Here is a 21,974-nt window from a genome sequence, read left to right as displayed (position 1 = left end):
CAGGACTCGGTGAAACAAATACCTAGCAAGGATTCCCCTAAATCTTCATTTAGCAAAGTAACTCCAATCTAAAGTGAGTTTTTCATCCATAAAACTGCTGTAAATTGAAAAATCAGTGATATTTACCTTGTACTAAACTCTGACTCATAACTTGTACAGAGATGATAAAGATTGGTGGGGAAATAAAATGACCTTATTTCAATAAACCTATTCAAGTAGAAATATTTCTGACAGAGTAAGAAGTATTTGGTCCTGACTGAAGGTGAGAGAAGGACCTTCCATCCCCTCCCTACCTTCATAGAAATTGGAGGAAAGGTATAATCTGATGCTGGAGTAATCCATTTAAATGAAATTCCTAGGTAGTTTTCTGACTTCAGTCTAATTGGTAAATACAAGAAAAAAAAAGGATAGGCATGACCCAGTGGAGATTCTGTCGACTTTTCCCAATGATACTTCTTCTCTTGGCATAGTATATGATGAGGGCGTCTATAGATTTCTTAGTTCTCTGCCAAAACTTCCTCGGGACTTTCCACTTCAGAAATGCTTAGATAAACTTAACAATTTATTATTCACTGTTATTGTGTTTATTTCATATCCTTACCCTACAAAATTCTGGAATTGTGTAGCTCACAATTCATGCCAGATTTCAGTGATCCTGGTTCTTAGTTCTTAAAAACTATTTACCTGAGGGTCATCTTTACCTTTGATCTAGCACTTGAAATAACTCTGTGACTTAGCACTTGAATCCTTATAATTTCAACCCACCTCTAAGCTTTGCATGTTCACTGCAGTTTGGAAAAGAGAATTCCTATAATGTAATAGTTCTAAATAAATCTTTTTGCCCTGGGTCATTCTTTTAGCTGCCCATGTATTAACTCATTTAATAAATATTTATCATGTGCTTGCTTATTATTCTCCAGAGTTTGTGCTAAGTTCTGGAGATAAAGAGAAAAAAAGACATACAAGAAATTATGAATAATCTGTAAAGTGATTCCATGAAGGTCAATTCCATGTGCTTTTTGAAATACCTGGAGAGTGGACAAACCCAGAAGGGAATGGTTGGAAGGAGGTGTCAGTTCAGACACTGGGCCAAGCCAGGGAACCCTTACCATAATTAACTTGAAAAGAATTGGTCTGTATACATGTTGGTTCTAATTCTAAAGGGCAACAGCAGTACCCTATGGTCCTGAGTTGTTCATTTTATCTTAATTTGTAAAGTCATCTTTTTTCCCTTCCAGTGACTCCTGAATCAGTTCCAAGAACCACTAAGCCCACTGTGTCTAGTGCATTAGACATTTCAGAAACAACACTGGGTAATTCTCAGAAGTTTTTCTTTTTTTCTTTAAAAACAAAAACCACCCCAACCCTCATAGAAAAATAACCTCAGTGTCTTGGCTTCCCATCCTCCCCACTTTCTTTCGTCCCTTACAGGGAGTAGTTCATCTTCCTGTTTCTTGGATCAGTTCCCTTAAAGAGTTAACAACATGCCTTGATCCTGGTGACTAATATTTTAGGCAGCTCTGGATGTTAGATGCTAACTGCACACCCTTTTTACCAGCCTCTTGGGAGGCATAGAAAACCAGAATGCCAGCCCTCTAATCTGCAAAGCTTGGAGGGGTGAGAGTCGTGACTGTGTCTGTACTTCCCATTTTAGTTGGCTTTTCCTAGGCTTATGTATAGTAAACTTAAGGAGACTACCCAAAAGTGTAATGCTTTTTACTAAGAATTTCATGTCATGCAAGTTAGCTGTTTATTGGCTTGAGAGAATCTAAGTTGCTTTATTCTCTTCTCCTTAAAAAACATTTTAAAAAGGAGCAGCATGTACATATATTGTTCTGTCTTTGTGATGTTGATCTTCCATATCACACCATGGTCATTCGAAGGTAGACCTTCAAATTAATACAACTGTGTAAAAACTTTCCAGGGGAAGCCAGCTATTTCCATGAAAGGTATCAGCTGCCCATGTACCCTCCATTATGAGCATGCCTCACATGATACGTTAAGTCACAGTGTCAAATCCTGATTCAGGGTGTTTCTAATTGAATTCTTCTTTATTGCAGTTCTCAGGGGAAGGACCCCCGGAACATCACAAACTATTTTAATACCTAGATTTGAATTGCCACTGAGCACTCTAGGTAAAAATTATTAAACACTACAGCTTATTATTTCCTTGGAAATTTTATGCATGCCTGAAAGAAACCCTTAGGCTAACTCATTCAAATTTATCTCCTCACAGAAAAGAAGGGACACATGGCTTATAGAACAATAAATGCCTGAATGCCAGGCCCTTAGATGCTATAAATTCTTTATTTTATAATTTAGGATACTAACTAGTCATCCTCTATATAAATCCTTTGGTTGTTTTCCTTGGGAGTAGTCATATTTTGATTTATATTTGACTCTTTTAATTCAAAATCATTGTCACTGAATAAATGATTTTCTGTATTTTTCCAAAATCGCTTTTTACTCAACTATTTCTCTTGAAAGAGAAGATATATTTATGATATTTCTATAGACTGCTTCTTAGAATTTGAATGTGATATCAAGGAAGGTGTTGGGAAAACTTAAGCATAAAGACATGTAATTACTGCAATTCTGTTTTTAAAAGCTATTGGAGGAACATTGTCTAGTTCAGATATGCTTGATTTGAATTTAAACAAAATATATCTGAGAGCACATATATGTATTGCTGAAAAAATTAGAACACTAGTTTAATAAAGGTAAGAAGAAGAACCCAAACTCCTTAAATTTAGTGGCTTGATTATAAAAAATAGAAAAAAGAAGCTGTCTTAAATCATTCATCATTGAAACACAGGAGTAAAAATATGTACTACTAACAGTCCCTTACTTTTCCTGAGTAATTTTCATTTTTGTGTTTGTTTTTTGTTTCTGCAAGCTTGAGATTTTAAAAACCTTTCTCTTGCACTTCAAGTCATAACATCTCTTGTGTATTTTGTTGCAGCTCCGAAAAGGCTTCCAGAATTTCCTCAGGCAAAAACACCTTTCCCTTTTGAGAAGCCTGGGGGTGCCTTGGGTAATAACAGTGCCTTGAATCTGCTGTTCAGTTGTGGGTGGTGACTGCTTAATTCTGTAGGACACGTTTACGGGATCCTAGCTGTGCAAACCTCAACGAGCTGATGATTTCAGTCTGACTCAGCCAAACAAGTGGTTGACTTTTTTTTCTCTGATTGAGTTTTCTACAAATTCAATAACAATTATTAGTCTGTCAATCCCAGAGAGCCAATTTTGTTAGTTTTCTGTTCTCAGAAACATTAAGAGTATGACACCAAACTCTGGTCTCCGTCTAGTCCCTGTTCAAATGCTCTCTGAATGCGTGTAGTGTATTGATTGCTTCTTGGTATATAATGATGTTTAGTTGGATCAATGTGTGTTTTTTTATTTCAGGCTACTGGTAGCCATTTAACAACATGGGCAATCTATTTCTGTCTCTCTATCCTCTCAAAAAAAAAAAAAAAAACCAGTGAATTCCATTTCTTTTTTTGCTGTAGCTTCAAGTGAAAAGCCAGGGATTGTGCCTACAAGTAAAATATCTGAAGATTCCAAAATTCTACTGCCTCAAACTGGTAATTACATTCTTTTTTTTTTTAATAGATTGGAGCAACAGTATTGAATAACTTCTCTTATTTTTATTTCTATAGGTTCTTTAATTGATTATCCATATATTTGTAGTAAATGGTAAAGCTATAATCTATTCTTGGTGCTTAGATTAATTTCATTTTTATCAATACAAAAGCAAAATGTTTTTGCATTTGTTCTAAAGATCTGTGTTTTAATGTCTGGATATACAGTTAGAAGTCTGGCTAGAAGATGAACTGCAAGTTGGCTCATTGAATTTCTAGAGATCTCTTTTGTGACATGAGAACAGTAACAAAAATAAGCTCTATGGTAGTCTTATTTAACAATATGAATTTACTATTTCCCTTGCAGGTAGGTATTTGCTTCTTTTCAATAAAATATTCAATGAACATTTGAGAGTTTACTACATGCAAGATATTATTACTGAGTCCTAAAATCTGTAAACATATTGTAATTTAGAGGAGAGACCACAGGTCTTAACACTAATACTGGACATTGGTTCCAGTTCTGGTTTTACTACCAACCACATATTTTAGCTATTTTTCTCTACTTTTCTGGATCTTAGTTTGCTCTTTTATAAATTGTAGCAATCGGCTTTTTTCTCCTGAGAATTCTTGTGTTCTAACACTAAAACTGATTGAGGGAAATAGCTTTCCTTTTCAAAAAATATATTTTTTTTTCAAAAATTTTTACCTTTATATCTTTTCTTTTGAAGTCTAGCAGTCAACCAAAGAAATTGTTTAGCATGTGAGAATTTTAAGAAGACCTCATAAACCACTTTGTGTGATTACTTCCATGATTTTTGTTTCACTTATTTTTAATTTTGTGAACCTTCTGGTTGCAATTCTTTTAGCACCTATAACTAGCATGTAATGTAGTTAGACATTCATGTAATGACATTAAACACACCACCATTCTGTAATATTCTTCAGAAAGGAGTTCAGCGTATGGCTGGTTTGAGAAAGGATGAGCATGGGCTTATGGACACATAGATCTTAGTCAAATTATCTTTCTCTGGTGAGCGTAATGGATTCAGATCTTAGCAAAAGATACAAAGATGGCATCAAATGAACTAAGTGTGTCTGTTACAGTCTCCCCTGGTTTTCTCAAGTGGGAAAACATCTGTAAGTTGGCTGTGGTTGTCAGCCAATCTAGAGAAGCCTTAAATCGGGTCTTTCTAAGCCTTAATTCCGGAGAAGGCAATGGCACTCCACTCCAGTACTCTTGCCTGGAAAATCCCATGGATGGAGGAACCTGGTAGGCTGCAGTCCATGGGGTTGCCAAGAGTCAGGCACAACTGAGCGACTTCACTTTCACTTTTCACTTTCAAGTATTGGAGAAGGAAATGGCAACCCACTCCAGTGTTCTTGCCTGGAGAATCCCAGGGACAGAGGAGCCTAGTGGGCTGCCATCTATGGGGTCGCACAGAGTCGGACACGACTGAAGTGACTTAGCAGTAGCAAGCCTTAATTCTCCATGTCCCTGCCCTTAAAATTCTACTTCAATTACCAACTGTTGGTGCAAGACTACCTTCAGAACCTGGGTCACTTGAGTACAAAATCGGGTGGAGTTTCATACTCCACCACGGCATTGACTGTGGAACAAGGCTCACCTGTGGGTGTGTGTGCTGGTTTATCTGCTCCATGATGGCAGAGCTTACCTGACACCCCCCCGCCCCCCCGCCGCCCCAATCCCCCATCCTATACAAGCATCACATCTACCAAACCGAGGACTGTTAGGGCCCACTGAACTAATATACTACTTAGGTCCCTTTTATCTCTTAACTTTTAGGTTATAAACAAAGGGACGTAGATTTTCCTGGGCTTCTCTTGACCAGCCTCTAGATTTTTGGTGTCTATGATTATTTAAGAGCAAACTGACCAAAACCTCCAGGAAACCCCTTCTGGATTTTAATGCCTAGGATATGAATTATATATAAAGCCTGAATTGAAGTGAGCTTTGGGGAACAGAGAGAATATGCTGGGAGGTGAAGATTGTGAAGTTACAAAGAGGATACAGATAGATGAGACTGGAAATCCCCAAAAAAGAAAGGTTCCTTTAATTCTGGTTTTGCCTTGGTAGACTATGAATAGAGGCTAATGCAGCAGGAAGCAGTTTATTATTCAGCTGCCTCACTCCTGCCAGGTCCACCTTAGGATGCCAGGGAACTTTCAAAAACCATCAGCTGCCAGCTGTGTCTAGATGAAGTGCTGGAGCTGGTCACGGGCTGTAAGGGTTCAGTAGATATGGTTGCATGCATAAGAATCAGCCACAGAAACTCCCTAGTCTGCCCTTGGAATATTGAATGGTTATGTCTGGGCTACTTGGTGTGATGTTTGGACAGGCAGCATTGACATCACCAGGGAACTTGTTAGAAAGGCTGAGTCTTAGGCTCTACTTCAAATCTAATGAATCAAAATCTGCTGTTTAACAAGATCTCCAGGTGATTTGTAAAGTTGAAGAAGCACTACCTTTTTATTGTAGTCTGTAATATTTCACATGATGCAGATAAGAAGCATCAAATGTGGTCAATTACAGGACAGTGGGCCAGAGAAATCAATGTAAAGTTGATTTCTCAAAGTGGGTGGTTAAATATTTCTTGTTTCTGCTAAGGCTTTTAACGCTCACACCTACCTCTTGTTTAGGTGTTCGTGGGATCTTCCTAACATGTTCGATTTCAGATTATAATATGTGTTACTTCTGATTTAAAAAGTTGATATATTCACACAATCCTTTCACTCATTTCAGCCTTTGTTTCTTCATTGATTTTGTGAATTTATACATGCACTGTTTCTATTTCCTGTTTAGTTTCAACATATATGATTATTGTATTTTCCACTTACTCACATGGCTTCCTAATGTAATTAGTTGAGAATTAAGAAGAGAGAGAGAGGCAGAGATAGTACTTGAATGCTGGTACATAAAAACATTTGTCTTGTTTTTAGTTGTTATATCTTTTGAATAAATTATATATTTCAGCTGATATTAATCATATTATTACAGTGAAATGAACACATTTTATTTTCTATGTTGAAATACAATGCATCTGTATTTACTCTGTCAGTTACCTTCAGCTATATTTGAACAAAGTTAAGTTTATTTACTTATTGTAACAGTGAGATTGTAGACCATGAGTAACTGTGGATCTCTTAGTAAGAGGATGTTGGGAAGGATGTCTTATGGGATTTAGTCTTGTGTTAGGTAATTCTGGGGAGGGTTTAAGAAAGTGAAGCTTTGCTCTGAACTGGATATTGGCTGAAAATGGGAGGAATCTGTGATAGAAAATTTTAATAATTCTTAACTAGAAGGCAAGAAAAGAGGGGTGAGACTATAGTTGTGATTGATAAAGATATTAGCCAGGATATGAGGACAGTAATTTTTGTGCCCTTGCATTTGTGTTCCACACAGTTACAGAAGGTCTTGTTTTTGCCTTGGTCCATCTTGGTCACCAGGTGGACTTGTCTGATATTGGTGTTCTCAACTGTTGATGTCCAGGAGGCAAACACCACAGCCAAGCTATGAGTGCCTGGCCAACACTTGGATGCCAGAGGCTGCTTGTCTCTTCATCAGCCATTAAACATTTATCAATACCGTTTGTGAAATTCATTTTGCTTCAGAATTTGCTAGATTTGTTTTCCACATTTACTTCATACTCTGTATCAAATGATCCAAATGCATGCTCTCATAAAGATTTCTATATTACTTTTGGCTATAAAAACCTATATGGAAATTCTAACTTGCATGTTGAATATTGAAATCATTTCAATAGTTGATGGCAAGAGTGGGACCGGGTATTTGGAATTTGGACTGTCCTAGGAAATCTGAGAAGTGCAGTCATCAAACATATTCTTCCCTACTTTTAGCCTATTGGTCCCAATGCTTCATTAGCACAGCATTTTGTGATCTCATTATTTGGAATTTTATTTTGTTTAAACCTCCTCTAAAGTATGTTTAAGTAGGGTTGATTGATTTTGACTTCCTTGGCAAATCCAACTTTTCTTAAAATACAAAAAGGAAATTATAAAGATCTGCTCTTTCACTATATGCCAAAATGTAAACTTATGTATAAATTCTGTATTATAAAAAAGTTGGCCACATTTTAGAAATACTTAAGTGCTTGTAACAATCATTTAGAAAAGTCAGTCTCTCTGATGATGCAATAGAATTGGTCTTATGCTCTACTGGAAAGTGGCCAGTTGACTATGATTTCTATTACTATAGAGTGAGTTCTGGAAAAGCTCTCAGTACCTTTACCCCTCGATGAGTTGTGGATCTGCATGGATGTGTACATGCTTGTTGGAGTACTTCTTCACTGGAATAATATGATTTTGTATTTGCGTAACAGTTTTATTTGCATTTGTATTTGCCTAAGAGATTCAAAGGGTTGTACATACACCATCATATCAATCTTCCAGAAGTCCCTGGAAGCAAAGGGAGTTTTGTTCAGTTGTTAATCATGTCTGATTCTTTGCAACCACATGGACTGCAGCACGCCAGGCTTCCCTGTCCTTCACCATCTCCTAGAGTTCGCTCAAACTCATGTCCACTGAGTTGGTGATGCCATCCAACCGTCTCATCCTCTTTTGTCCCCTTCTCTTCCTGCCTTCAATCTTTCCCATCATCAAGGTCTTTTCCAGTGAGTCAGCTCTTTGTATCAGGTGGCCAAAGTATTGGAGCTTCAGCTTCAGCATCAGTCCTTTCAGTGAATATTCAGTACTGATTTCCTTTAGGACTAACTGGTGTGATCTCCTTGCAGTCCAAGGGACTTTCAAGAGTCTTCTCCAATACCACAGTTCAAAAGCATCAATTCTTCAGCACTCAGCCATCTTTATGGTCCAACATCACCATTTTCTTTTCATGTACTTTTCTTTCTTTTTTTTTTTTTTTTGCATTTTATTGAAGTGTAGTTAATTTGCACTGTTGTGTTAGTTTCAAGTGTACAGCAATTGATTCAGTTATACATACATATTCAGTTATATATATGTAATATATATTCTTTTTCAGATTCTTTTCCACTATAGGTTACTATAAGATACTGAGTGTAGTTCCCTGTGCTATACAGTAGATCCTTGTTGTTTACCTATTTTATATACAGTAGTGTGTATCTGTTAATCCTAAACCCCCAATTTAATTAATAGAAAGGAAAGAAGCAAGAGAGAATAGAAGTACACCAAATGATTCTTGGGTCTTCATTTCACTTGTGTAAAAACGTCTAAGGAGAATCAGTTCAGTCGCTCAGTCATGTTCAACTCTGTGGACACATGTCTAAGGAGAATAGACCCAGACATATGCAGTGTACTTTGAAGAGATCCTGCAACCCCACAGAAATGGCTTGATGTCATATTAAACCCATGGCACTGATGGTAGATACCACATGACTACACTGATAGGGTTGAGTGGGAAGCCTGAATCATGCTATTAACTGGGGTCTCAGCCCCTGCCTCGGGCAGAGAGTAAAATGACACCATGACCAATGCAATGTTTTCCATGGGCATCAGAAGTGGGAGAGACAGATAGATAGATACACAGACAGACAGACAGACAGACAGATAGATACCTTATCCTGCGGATGGAGCAGATGCATGATTTCTAAAGCCCATATATGGTTGGAGAAGGAGGATGGAAGTCAATGTTTTGTTTCTGGCTTGCTAATGCTCTCAGTGTTAAACCTCCTTAATTTACTTGGTCATCCCCTTAAAAGACCATCATTTAGGACCAGGAGGGATTTGAAACCTTAATCAAATAAAGAAATGGCTTTTTTATATAACCCAAGATGACCCATTGTGTTTATTTGCATCCTTAGAAAATTCTCCTGCCTGTTCTTCCTCCAACATGTCCAGACAAACTGACTTTTCCTTTTAACTGTTCTGTAACTTAATACTAAGAGGACAGTTCCTTCTGGCCTAATTATTTCCCCTTGAGAAATAAACAATTATCTTTAGAGACTTCCTTTGACAGAACTGAGGATAGTCTACCTCAGTCTTCATCAGAATCCACTTTGGGGACTCCCTTTAGGAGTTCACTACTATTTTCAGTGTTTCGTTCTTTCAGTACATTATAGAGCTTTAGTAAATTGCTGTATGCAGTTAAGCTCTAAAAATTATTTAAAGACTTGAAAGCTGAAGTGATCAGCATGTTCAAGGCGTGATATACTGGTTGGGAAGTTTGGGCCACAGGTGGTTTGCTCACAGAGGTTGAAAAGAGGCTGAACTCTACTTTTGGACCTTATCATCTGCCTGTGAGGTGTTGATTAGCATAAATCTGGCCCACCCAACTGGATTAAACCCTAGAGAAGAGAAAACATAGGAATAAATGGAGGTGTTGATGCTTTGTGATCAGGAAAATAAAATTTACTGTGTGGTGAATGGTGTATAGATTTACAGTGGCCTCTTAGAGATTTACAGCCAGAGTCATTGGTTTGGCTTCATGAGAATTTTCTCGTAGGCAATATTTTCACAAATTTAAAGGCCAGCTAGAAAGGTATTTTATTTTTCTAAGAAATGTAAGAGAGCTTTATGTCCTTATTTAAATGATACTCAGAACTCTGCATGTGGTGCTTGTAAATGCTTTTCTCATCCAGCTACGTATTGCTGGCCTGTTGTATTTTCCCCTTGTGTCTTCATATATATGTTTAGGGTTCTGTTTCCATGGCAGAGTATGACCACACAAACATGAAAGGTAATTGTATAGTAGAGGAAGAGGTTTGTGTGCACACATATGTATGCTCCAAAAATAAAGAATCTGTTCATTTATTCTCATGTATCCTTACTAAAAGCATAAACTACCCAACTATTAAACTCATTGCTATTTGTTCATAGTAATGGAAATCTTGCAGATTAATTTCATTGAGTCTTCCTGTGTACAAGGCTCTGGAAGTACAACCTTGAAGTATGTGAAGAGTGTAACAAGCACAATTTCTGTCCTAGTGAGGTCATGAGGCTTTTCATATACGAATTTATGTTTAAAAAGAAGTCTTTATATATATGCAATGGAATAGCACTCAGTCATAAAAAGAATGGAATAATGCCATTTGTGGCAACATAGATGATTCTGGAGATTATCATATTAAGTGAAGTAGATCAGACAGAGAAAGATAGATATATGATATCCTTGTATATGGAGTATAAAAAATGATACAAATGAATTTATTTACAAAACATAAATAGACTCACAGAAATCAAAAAGAAACTAATGGTTACCAAAGGAGAAAGAAGGTGGGCCCATGCTAAATAAAATGAGAAATATGCAGAATTTGACCACTAACAAATGTCTTCACCCCAGTGAATCTCAATTTTAATATCTAGAAAATGGAGTTACTACCCCATTGACTATAACGTGGGGTTAATGTCTACCTCACCTATTTCTCAAGGATATTAACAGAGTTAAACAAGCTGATATGTGAGAAAGTGCTGTCAAGCTATAAAGTACTATGCAAACTGTAAAGTATTATCCAGACATCATGATGGTAACGTTTACTAAATAGAAAAGCTAAACTGTAGTTTTTGTGCAAATTTCCTCAGTGCGACTGTTCTTCTTTGGAAATGTCTCCTAAAATTGCCATCTGACTTCATTTATGTATGTACTCTTTGAAGCTATGTGATTTAGAGCTGGCACGCTTCATTGTAAGCAAATAGCACTAAGCTCACATCACCCTAGGGACTCAGTTCAGAGCAAGAAAGACTGGAGGCCAGTCTTTTAGTGATGGCTTCAATCTTACTGACAAGACCAGTTGCCCACGGCCCAAGCTCTAGCACCTACATCAACTGTCCTCCTTCAGCCAGCATTAAAATATGTCATGAAGTCTTTTAAAATTAATCAAAATTAACATCTTCTCTTTTGTCTTACCTCTTCTTTTAAAAGCCACTTATGATGTTTTCTCAAGCCCTACAACATCAGATGAGCCTGAGATATCAGAGCCCCACACAGGTACACCCAGCCTCTCAATTCTTCTTTTTTGGATGCCAGGTATTCTGACAATTTTTGCAGAGTGAAAAAATATACTCTCTAGAGCGCCACAGGAGAAACGTGGCAGTCTCTGTCAGGGAGATGAATTCTGCCCACTTCTCCCACTGAACGATAATGTCTCCACGTCCTCCAGTAAATAAACTCTGCATATGTGGGACATGCAGAAAGATTAGCTTGCCTCTCAGGTGCACTAAATAATAGCCTAGTGCTCTCGTGATCAGAATCATTCTGAAAGGTTTTAGAATTCGGAGTTTTCCCTGGAGTAGTGGTTCTCCAGTAGGGGGTGATTTTGCTCTTTTCCCACTGAGGAAATATTCAGCCATGGCTACAGGTATTTTTGGTTGTCACCAGTGGGGAAGGTGTTACTGACATCTAGTGGGTAGAGTCCACGGATGCTGCTAAATCCCTGCAATGTACAGGAAAATCCCCACAATAAAGAATTATCCAACCCTAAAGGGCAATAGTGCCAAGGTGATAAATCCTGCTCTAGAGCAATCGTGTCACTCATTTGTCTACAGAAGTTCAGTTGGGTCTAACTTTGATATTCACTTACTGCTCTACCTATAGTGAGTTTAATTCAGTCTGATGGTTTCTTTTAGCAAGTATTTTATTATACACTTACTAAATTAGGTGCTGCAGGAAATTCAGAGTAAATAACACTGGTCTCTGCCACACAAAGACATATGTCGGGTATTTTTGGGGGGTGTGTGTAGCCATATATGGGTACCATGATAAATACAGGCAAATAATTTTAAACAGCAGCAGAAATTTTTAAAAGATGAAACAATGTTATGAGCAGATTCAGCTAGCAATTAAAAAACAGAAGGAAGGAACCAGAAAAAAACAGTTGAAAACAGTTGAATGTATGAAACACCATTTTATCATGGTTTCTAACGTTTGAAGTGTGTGTGTTTTTAAACATGAGCTCATCTTCAACTCCTAATGAATCACTAGTTTTAAAATGTTGGTCAGCAATCTCTCAAGTGTTCTTGATATTTTTCCCCATTTGAGCATAATTTATTGCTCAGGAATTTGTATTTTATTCCTGGGGCCTTCTACTGCTTTTATAAATGTTGACATTTATTCCAACAGCAACAAGCGATCTACTTCTGGACTCTGTCCCACCTAAAACTTCTAGAACTCTTGAACAGCCAAGGGCAACACTGGGTAATGTTTTTAACAGAAAAATTCTACTTTGTTTTCCGTCAAAAGAAAATCCATGTGAATGCCTTTCTTCCAAATGACCATTTCATTCCATCACATCTAATCATTTATTTCTTTCCTTTTTCTGAATATAATATATATTTTTCCCTACAATGCAGGCATCTTATGTTCCATTTGAGGCTCTCTCTTTCTCTCTCTCATTTTTGAACTGTAATGAATGATATTTTTTCCATACTTTAAGGAATGAAAAGCTTTGAAAATTGCATGGACATCTTCATCATCATCCATCTCATATGTTTGTGGCCTGTATCACCTCTCTTCCATGTGCTCAGTCTGCCTGGAGTCAGCTACTGAACGATTTCATCCTGACCTTTTCCCCACTTTAAATTGTCATTTCATCCAGTAGCTTTCCAAGACAACGTGCATTTTTCATCCTTCATTATGTCCATTTAGCATGTGCTTTGTATCACCACCTAAAAGCATGTTGAAGCTCTTAAAATACCTCATTTTAACTGGAATTACTTGGTGGGATGGGGTGTTTGTGTTTTCAGCTCTGAGTGAAACACCATTTATTTCTCAAAAACTGGAAATCTTTACCAGTCCTGAAATGCAGCCTACAACACCTGGTAATTAATGACCTCTGTATAGCTATGTACTTTGAAAGAACAGATGAAGAGACAAAAAGCAGAAGTCACGCTGGCCTTCTCAGAATATTTTCAGTAGTAAATTCACGCTCTAGATGAAACTCGTCAAAGAACTGAGTTATCTGTCATTCTTAGTTTTGTGATAATCCTTGAAGAATTCCCATAGTCCTGGTATCTATTTTTTAATTGGGGTAAAATTAATATATAACATTATGTTAGTTTCAGGTGTATGATGTAACAGTTCTGTCTTTGCATATATTATTTTGAAGGATGACTCCCTTTCTATAGTTCTTTCCAATTTACAAACCAGAAAATAGCAGCAAAATTATAGATGATAATTTTTTTAAAATATGTTCCCTTCAATTAGCATATTAGATACCACTTGATCAGACTATTTTTCTCAAAATAGTGTAAGGAGCACCAAGTGGGCTCTACAATCCTGGATATGATGAAGAAAGATGAGTAAAAGAGAGTAAAATACCTTTCAGTCTATAATAGAAAATTACTGAAATAATGAAGTTCTTTAACTCCTGGTGACGTTAGTAGTGAGCTATAAAATTAAAGAGTTCTGAATGTTCCATTCTCTAAATATCAAATATCTGTGCTTCTCCCATGCTGTTGGATAAATCATCTTTTGAGTAATTAACTGTACCTTGTGTACTTAAATCCTTCAAGGGTCCTCCCTTTCCAGTACACTTAACTGAAAAATGTATCTTCTCATATAGGCATATAATTTCTTTTGGCTCAATCAGTTCTTATTGAACACCTGTGCTGGGCATTCTAGGGAATACAAAGAAATAGAAAGCAGTTCTTCCCTTCAAGGAGTTTGTAAGTTACAATCTCATTGACCCCTGGGAAATATCATTTACCAAAGCTATATTAAATCTTCTTTCAGCTCCCCTGCAAACTACATCTGTCCCTTCTACACCTAAACGACGCCTCAGGCCCAAAACACCAAGAACTAAACCTGGTAAATAACTGTCTATTTAACCTTTCAGGATATTTAATTCCAAGTAGATAATGTCCATGTACTTATTATAAAGAGAAAAGATTCTGTAGATTAAAGATGCTGTATAAAATTTGGAATTAACTTAAGATGAATAATTAAAGTAAAAAAACAAAACAAAACAAAACATTTTCAGTAAGATTTTACTGAAAATTATATGAATGATATTCTTTTTTTCTGGAAATAATCTTTTTAAATCAAAATAATACATAGAGGTTTTTTTTTAGGTACTTCAAGTCTTAGACTGAAAAAGAGGACTCTACTGCCCACCTTCTTCTACCCCTGAGACCCATTCTCCAATTCTTTAATATGTTTCTTTTGTATTTAACTCCACATTTCTAAGTAACAATGCTTATGCTGCTGTTTCTTTTTAGATCAGTTTTAGTGAATGATGTTTTTCACATGTGAATTTTGGTATAAACATAGAAACAGTCATATATAGTGATTTATATGGTCACAATGATACATAAGGAGAAGGCAGTGGCACCCCACTCCAGTACTCTTGCCTGGAAAATCCCATGGGCGGAGGAGTCTGGTAGGCTGCAGTCCATGGGGTCGCTAAGAGTCGGACACGACTGAGTGACTTCACTTCCACTTTTCACTTTCATGCATTGGAGAAGGAAATGGCAACCCACTCCAGTGTTCTTGCCTGGAGAATCCCAGGGATGGGGGAGCCTGGTGGGCTGCCGTCTATGGGGTCACACAGAGTCGGACACGACTGAAGCGACTTAGCAGCAGTAGCAGCAGCAATGATACATAATGTCAATTATTTTCCTCCAGGCATCTATATTAAGTGTTTATCAGGCTAACAGTTCCCGTATTTGTTGCCTACTGTGTTTTCAGTTTTGCACTAGAGCGATGGCTGAGATGCAGAGAATGTGACTCTGGCTATCCAATTGCTCATAATCTTAAAAAGATAATACATCATGAATGATGAGAGCAACATAAGATGATATAACCTGCTTGTAAGACTCTCTTAGAGTAGAAGCTCAGAAAAGCAAAGTAAGAGTTGAGGATATAAACATCAGAATATGTGTCAGGTTTAGGCAGAGGAAAAGGAAAGGGGAACAGCATATATTATGGCACAGAGTTGGAGGTGGAGGTAATTTATCAATCTGGAGGTGCTAGTCTTCATTGTTAATGGGTACACTCAGACTCATGCTCAATAACCAGGCTTTGATTATTCCATTGCTTATTCCAGTTTTTTTATAGCCTATACTATTATGACTGAATTTTAAAATTCTTTCCCCCAACTTTTACTCACTGCATACTTTGTAAACACTGACTAAATATGACAGGATTTTAAAAGGGTCATTCAGTTCCTCTTTGGAGGATTTTTTTAAATTGTTTCTAGAATATGTTAATTTTTTTTTTTTCTCCCTTTTTCCCTTTCCATCACCAGAAAGAACCACAAGTCCTGGAACAATTCCATCTAAAATTTCTAAAAGCCCTGAACCTAGACGGACAACAATGGGTAACGATGTGTCCTTAGTAGATGTGTTGGTTCATTTCACCACGGAAAGTCCAGTATGCCAGCTTTTATGTAACGTCTCAATCGCTGTTCTCACTGGACCATTTCAACAGCACTCAGTATCTCATAGAGCACATCAGCTCCATGACTTGCATAGTTTTGGATAGCTGGCACTGGGGTTGGTGGATGTGAACTCAGCCTTTGTACCTTGGAAAGCTGTAAAATCAGTAATGCTTTTCCATCTTCTACACAATCATTGTTTTTATAGTTGTGTCTTATATACACTTCTCCATTTTGGGGGCTAAGGCCCTCAAGTTCAATTTCAAACTCCATTTAGAAAAACAGCTTTCTGTTATGGTGTTAGTAACATTTCTTTATGCCACAGACCACAACATTATACATATCAGTAAATATTACTTTTAAAACATTTCTTTTTTCGGGTGCTTAGAAACTTAGACATGGCTGAGAAATGTGAAATAACCTTATTTCACATCATTACGCTAATTTTTATTTTTTAATCCTGGGTTAAAATCATTGTCATACTTTGTATAGTAATGGTGACTGATGGCAATGCCTTTTTTCTTGAAATGCTTTTTCAAAAAGATGAAAATGTATTAGTATATTTTCATTAAATACTGCTCTGTGAAATACTATTTTTTTAAGTTTATTTTCTAATGGACTATTTCCAAAATCATCCAAGATGATGGGTTTATAGCACTTGAAGTATAGGTTTTCCTTTTGTAGTTTCAGACACTGAAATGTCTAAATATTGATTTGATGATCATTTTGTTTCTTTATTTTTCCAGCTCCCAGTAAAACACAATTTCTTTCTTTGAAACCTAAAGTCCCTCTCAGTCCAGAAGTGACAGACAGCAAACCTGGTAATTACCCTGAGCTTTGTTTTCATATTATTTCAAATGTAGGGTTGAAAAAATTTTTTATGCCACTCTTTGGAACAAAACCTTTGATTCACACTTTGGTATTTGATTCATCTTTCCATGGAAAGAGCAAAAATGTAATGAAATGATGTCATTAGAGCCAGCTCCTCTGATATGATCATAGCATCTCTTTGAGCTGTGTGGTGTTTCATTATGTGCATGACCATCACAGAGAAAGCACAGAAAGAGAGTGGACAGAATGATTGAGAACTCCTTTGTCTAGGACTGTGAAATAGTTTCCAATACCAAAGTTGCTTGGAGTTCAGATCAGCCGCCTTTCAGCTGAGAAGTGGAGAAGTCTTTCCGTCCCCTCCGAACGCTGCCTTGTTTGGGGCCTTCTCAGCTCTCAGGGTACATGACTAGAAAGGGTTGTAGTCTCCTAATGTTCCATGACTTCTTTCTAAACTGGGGCTGATTTCTGAACACTTACTTTTGTTTACTTCTCAGGAGACATTAATTTGCTGAAGAAAAGTAGGTGTTTTGTTTTTTTTTTTTTCTTTTGCAGCAAGGGGTTATTCTATGTATATAATTAAAAACAGATAATTTCTTGCATAAGGATTGCAGAACATGTTAAATAATTAAATCTTTCTTTTTCTCTATCTATACAGAATCTATACAATAGTCTGAAATGTTGATTTATGAGATTATAAGGGGAACTTTGTCACAACTCATTATTGTCATAAAAAATTTAATGCCTGAGCTTTGGGAAGAATATATTTCTCACTGTAATATGGATTTTTCATTAATGTGCATTTACAGAGTAGGATTATTAAAGCAAAAGATTGCTTAAGTGGGCATGATTTGTCTTTTTGCAAAGACATGGGTAAGGAAGGAAAATGGAACTGCTCAGAAAGAGAACTCTCATGACTCCTTTAAAAGTGGCAGAGAGATTTCCAGGTATTGTAGGCATCAGAAGGAAAGAAATTAGGGATTAGGCAAAGGGAGTATGGTTGATGCCATGACCATGAGTGAGGTTTCTAAGTCCAAGAAATTGAATGAAGTACTCTCACTAAAAGAGGTTGTTAGGAGAAAGAAGCATAGCTAATAAACTCAAGAACTCTAGTGGTTTAACTCAAAGAACTCTGACAGCTGAGAGAAGGGTTTCCTGTACATTTATTTAAAAATTATGCCCAGAGGACTTTGGAATAAGGTAGTAACTGTTACATTTAGGCTGTATTTTGAATAGGGTCCTCTCACCAGGTAGACCGAGAAATATTACATTATGTTTGGGTCACCAGCTTTAAATATTTCTCTAATTATTTATGTTGTTACAAGATAAAATTTTAAAACATTGAAAAAATGTCTCCAAATGTTAATTATCATTTGCTCATGATAAGTTACATTATCAATGTTAGTGGTTTCTGGAAATAAAAGCATTTCTGAGAGGAAATTCATTAATTCAAATTAGGGTGGGAGAGTGTTCTTATCACTAACGTATTTGAGCAAAAAGATTTCTTAATTTGACATTTCCTTTTAAAAATGTGAGAAATTATTTGGAAGCTAGCGGGTTTATATTGCTTTGATTTCTACCTTCTAATCACCTAAGAATATTCACTCTTTTCCCCTAACAGCAAGTATCATCACTTCATAATCTGCGCCTAAAGTTAAACCAGCTCAAGTTGACTTTGAGTGGCCCGAGGCAACACAGAGTAATGACTAGTTCTCCATAAACCATGGTTTGGGTGTTAGTTTTTTAAAATGTATTCATTTTATGGCAACCACCATTATAGCTCTGTTAAAGATTTCTTTTGTAGCCAAGGTTCAGGAGAGCAAATAAGCCACCAAAAGCTTTTTGATTTGAGCCACTCCTTGACTTTCCCAGTCCTCTCCTCACACATGTACTTTTCCTTTTTCACTTTCCATGAAGGCTGCTTTTCCTTTGGCTTTCCCCTGTGGTTAAGCTAATGAGTAAAAACCCACATTGGTTTTGGCTTGCAAGCCAAATCCAACGCTTTCTTAAAAATCTCAGCCATCTACTATGTCCTAGCTTGTCTGCCTCATCCAATAAGAATTCTTTCCTTCATAGTTAATCATTAAGATTGTAATGACATTTGGCTCTTCAAGCTTTTAAAGATCTGAAGAAAGGGAGAGACCTCCAATCATGGGTGTTTATTGTACTCAGTTCTGACATGGCGGATGGAACAGTAAATGGTACTCTAGCCGCAAATCCATCAGTGACTTTTTGTTTGTTTTGTGCTGAGCTGATTGGTGTGGTTATTTGCGTGTCACTCAGCTTTTTTATGGAACATTTTTGTATCTTTATCCATAACACATTAAGGCTGAGATAGAGGAAATCTTATCAGAAGATAGATTTCTTAATAACCACTGACTATAATATTTTCTTATGCAGGTGAATTGGAAACTTAGTTGATAGGATGCCATACCTATTTGGCCTCAGTCTCAGGAACTTAAAAATGCTGATTTTTCTTTATAAAATTAAAACAGCAGCATTCTTTCATCTTTGTGAAATCTAAAGCTGCTAAAAGTAGCAAATCTTACTTTTTCATACTTTTAGAAGGCAACTTTGTGGAAATTAAAACATTAATTATAACCTTGAAGTTTCAAGAGAATTTTTGGTGTTGCTATTTTCAGATGTGGATGTTTTGTGATATTTATCATATTTGATTACTGATATTTACTAATTATTTTCCCTTTTTCCTGTAGAATCTGAGGCATTCAACTGCCGCTGCCCCCCCCCCCCCCCACACACACACATACTTTTTACTTTGCTTAGTGTACTTCTGTCTGATACATTACTACAGCTTTGCCATTCATCTGTTATACTCTATTTCTGACAAGTTCATGAGAAATCAGAATTCTTTTTTTGGCCACAGACATTCTGATGAATGATGCTACATTTCAGTAACACCTTGTGCTATTATGCCTTGCTTTCAGATAAGTGAATATTCTCTATCCAAATTATTTATTATTATATTTTCCTTTTTAGTCGCTAAAACATCACTACTTGCTTCTGCCAAACTTCCCACACCATGTAGTCCAGAAATATCAGAGATAATTCCTGGTAAATGTAATTTAAGAAATATCTAAGTACACAGTGATTTTAAGTTCTGTTAAGTTGGTCAGTAGGGACTAGATTAATTAATTTCTTTCTGTAAGGATAAAAATGTCAAAGAATCTTTACTTTGTTTTCTACTTCAAAAATTGATTTCCTTTTTATTTTCTTCTTGAAAGAAATCAACTCTTTTTGTGCTATAGAATAGGAAAGCTGTTGGATCATCTTCTTAAAAAAACAAAACAAAACAAATAGTCTTTGTACCAAACTATATTCAGCATTTCAGTTCAGTTCAGTCGCTTGAACTGAACTGTGCTGTGTCTGACTCTTTGCGACTCCATGGACTGTGGCATGCCAGGCCTCCCTGTCCATCACCAATTCCTGGAGCTTACTCAAACTCATGTCCATTGAGTCAGTGATGCCATCCAACCATCTCATCCTCTGTTATCCCCTTCTTCTCCCACCTTCAATCTTTCCCAGCATCAGGGTCTTTCCAAATGAGTCAGTTCTTTGCTTCAGGTGGCCGAAATATTGTAGTTTCAGCTTCAGTATCAGTCCTTCCAATGAATATTCAGGACTGATTTTCTTTAGGATGGACTGGTTGGATCTCCGTGCAGTCCCAGGAACTCTCGTCTTCTCCAACACCATAGTTCAAAAGTATCATTTCTTTAGCGCTCAGCTTTCTTTGTATTCAGCATTTACTTACTGCCAATCTGAATGGCCTTGGAGAGTTTATCTGTCAGAATATTTAGATAATATTTTTAATGAATTTATTCAGCATTTCATGAAATGTGGAGACTACTTTCTAACTTCTGCTGATTTGCTAATTTAAATGGAATAAGTTTCATGTGTAAATCAATTTGTTCACCAGCAAGAAGTAGTAGTAGATATAATGAATACCATATGAACACCTGTGGCCCTTTTTAGACTGTAAGTTCAATTCCTGTTTTGTGTGTGTGTGTGTGTGTGTGTGTGTACCAATATCAGCTCCAGTCAGGCTGAAAATGATCCAAAACTAACAGAGCTCAGACATGGTTACAGGTCTGATGGATCTGTTGCCGTTTCCCATCTGACTGTCCTGAAGAAAATAAAACAGCAGGTGAATGACCTCTGAAAGACTACACTGACCTCCTTTTAAAGTAATATCTCCTCAGGCACTAGGAGCTGTAGTGGGGAACATAGCTAAAGATCAACAAGAAAAATTAGAATTCTCAATTCTTTCTTCTGTTGTAGTTTGTGTAGAGGCTGTGGGGTGATGGAGTTTTATTTTGTAAGCCAATAGAACCCGATGGCTTTCCACTGAGAGGACACTTGTTATGGTAAAGGACCTTTCATTTCTACCTTAGATGGTGCTGTCAGCATTTCCCTAGATAATACTTGCTTTTATTGCAGCCCCAGAACCTGAGATTTCCCCACCATCACAACCACCAATAGGTAATGAAGTTTCCTCTAGTGAGTGAAAAAGAATTCACTTACTTTCACTTACTATGTCCAAGTTCGTCCTTAGCTTTGGATTTTTTAAAAAAATTATTTCTTGATTGTCCTTCAGATCTTGCTTTTAGCTGTTTCTGCCAGAAGATAAGCTCTCTGCTGCCTTGACTAAGTGGAAGCTCTGAGACAGCCATACTGATTTTGATTTGCCATATTCCTTTTTTTCCTTCTTATATCTGTGTCCTGAGCTTGTTTTAACCTCATTATTCCCCACAGAGGACCATGGCTTCCCCAGGACACATTTATGCTTTCATTTTTAGAGGTTTTTTTTGTTTGTTTGTTTGTTTTGCTTTCAAAACTCTAACATTTGTAGATTTTCTTTAAAGCATTATGGTCTTTTCAGCTCTCAATATCCTGATATTTCACTAGGAAATTTATTAAGTAAGAGAAAAAGAAAAACTCACCCCCAATCTTTATAGCTTTTTTTCTTCAAGAGAGCAAAACTGTTCTGCTGGTGCCTTCTTACCGAATTACCCACATTTTCCTTCATAATATGAGCTGTTGGTTACTTTATTGCATTCACATCTTCCAAATGAGAGTCATGCTTTTTTTTTTTTTTTTTTCCACTTTCTCTTTCCAAACTTAAATGACCAGCTGCATTTTTGTTCATTTTGTCTAAAAACACAGTAATCTATTTACATAGAAAAGCAATTTCTTACATGAATAAAAGTTTCACCATTTATGT

At 36.7% G+C, this 21,974-nt stretch overlaps 1 protein-coding gene across 50 annotated transcripts in view; it reads left to right on the top strand.

Moving 5' to 3' along the window:
- Nucleotides 1–21,974, top strand: part of LOC102400543 (ABI family member 3 binding protein) — a 295,359-nt gene that overhangs the window by 149,073 nt on the left and 124,312 nt on the right. For 34 of the 50 annotated variants that reach the window (XM_044941053.2, XM_044941021.2, XM_044941110.2 and 31 more), the window contains exons 11-20: nucleotides 1,239–1,313; nucleotides 2,061–2,135; nucleotides 2,963–3,034; nucleotides 3,510–3,584; nucleotides 11,458–11,523; nucleotides 12,655–12,729; nucleotides 13,278–13,352; nucleotides 14,266–14,340; nucleotides 15,779–15,850; nucleotides 16,654–16,728. In XM_044941053.2, coding sequence (XP_044796988.2) covers nucleotides 1,239–1,313; nucleotides 2,061–2,135; nucleotides 2,963–3,034; nucleotides 3,510–3,584; nucleotides 11,458–11,523; nucleotides 12,655–12,729; nucleotides 13,278–13,352; nucleotides 14,266–14,340; nucleotides 15,779–15,850; nucleotides 16,654–16,728 — 735 coding nt within the window. The remainder of the gene's footprint in view (nucleotides 1–1,238; nucleotides 1,314–2,060; nucleotides 2,136–2,962; nucleotides 3,035–3,509; nucleotides 3,585–11,457; nucleotides 11,524–12,654; nucleotides 12,730–13,277; nucleotides 13,353–14,265; nucleotides 14,341–15,778; nucleotides 15,851–16,653; nucleotides 16,729–21,974) is intronic. The other 16 variants (XM_044941084.2, XM_045165305.1, XM_044941197.2 and 13 more) reach the window with 14 other exon arrangements.

Source organism: Bubalus bubalis, chromosome 1, assembly GCF_019923935.1.
Source record: "Bubalus bubalis isolate 160015118507 breed Murrah chromosome 1, NDDB_SH_1, whole genome shotgun sequence".
Classification (NCBI taxonomy): Eukaryota; Metazoa; Chordata; class Mammalia; order Artiodactyla; family Bovidae; genus Bubalus; species Bubalus bubalis.
This window is presented reverse-complemented; position numbering and strand designations above follow the sequence as displayed.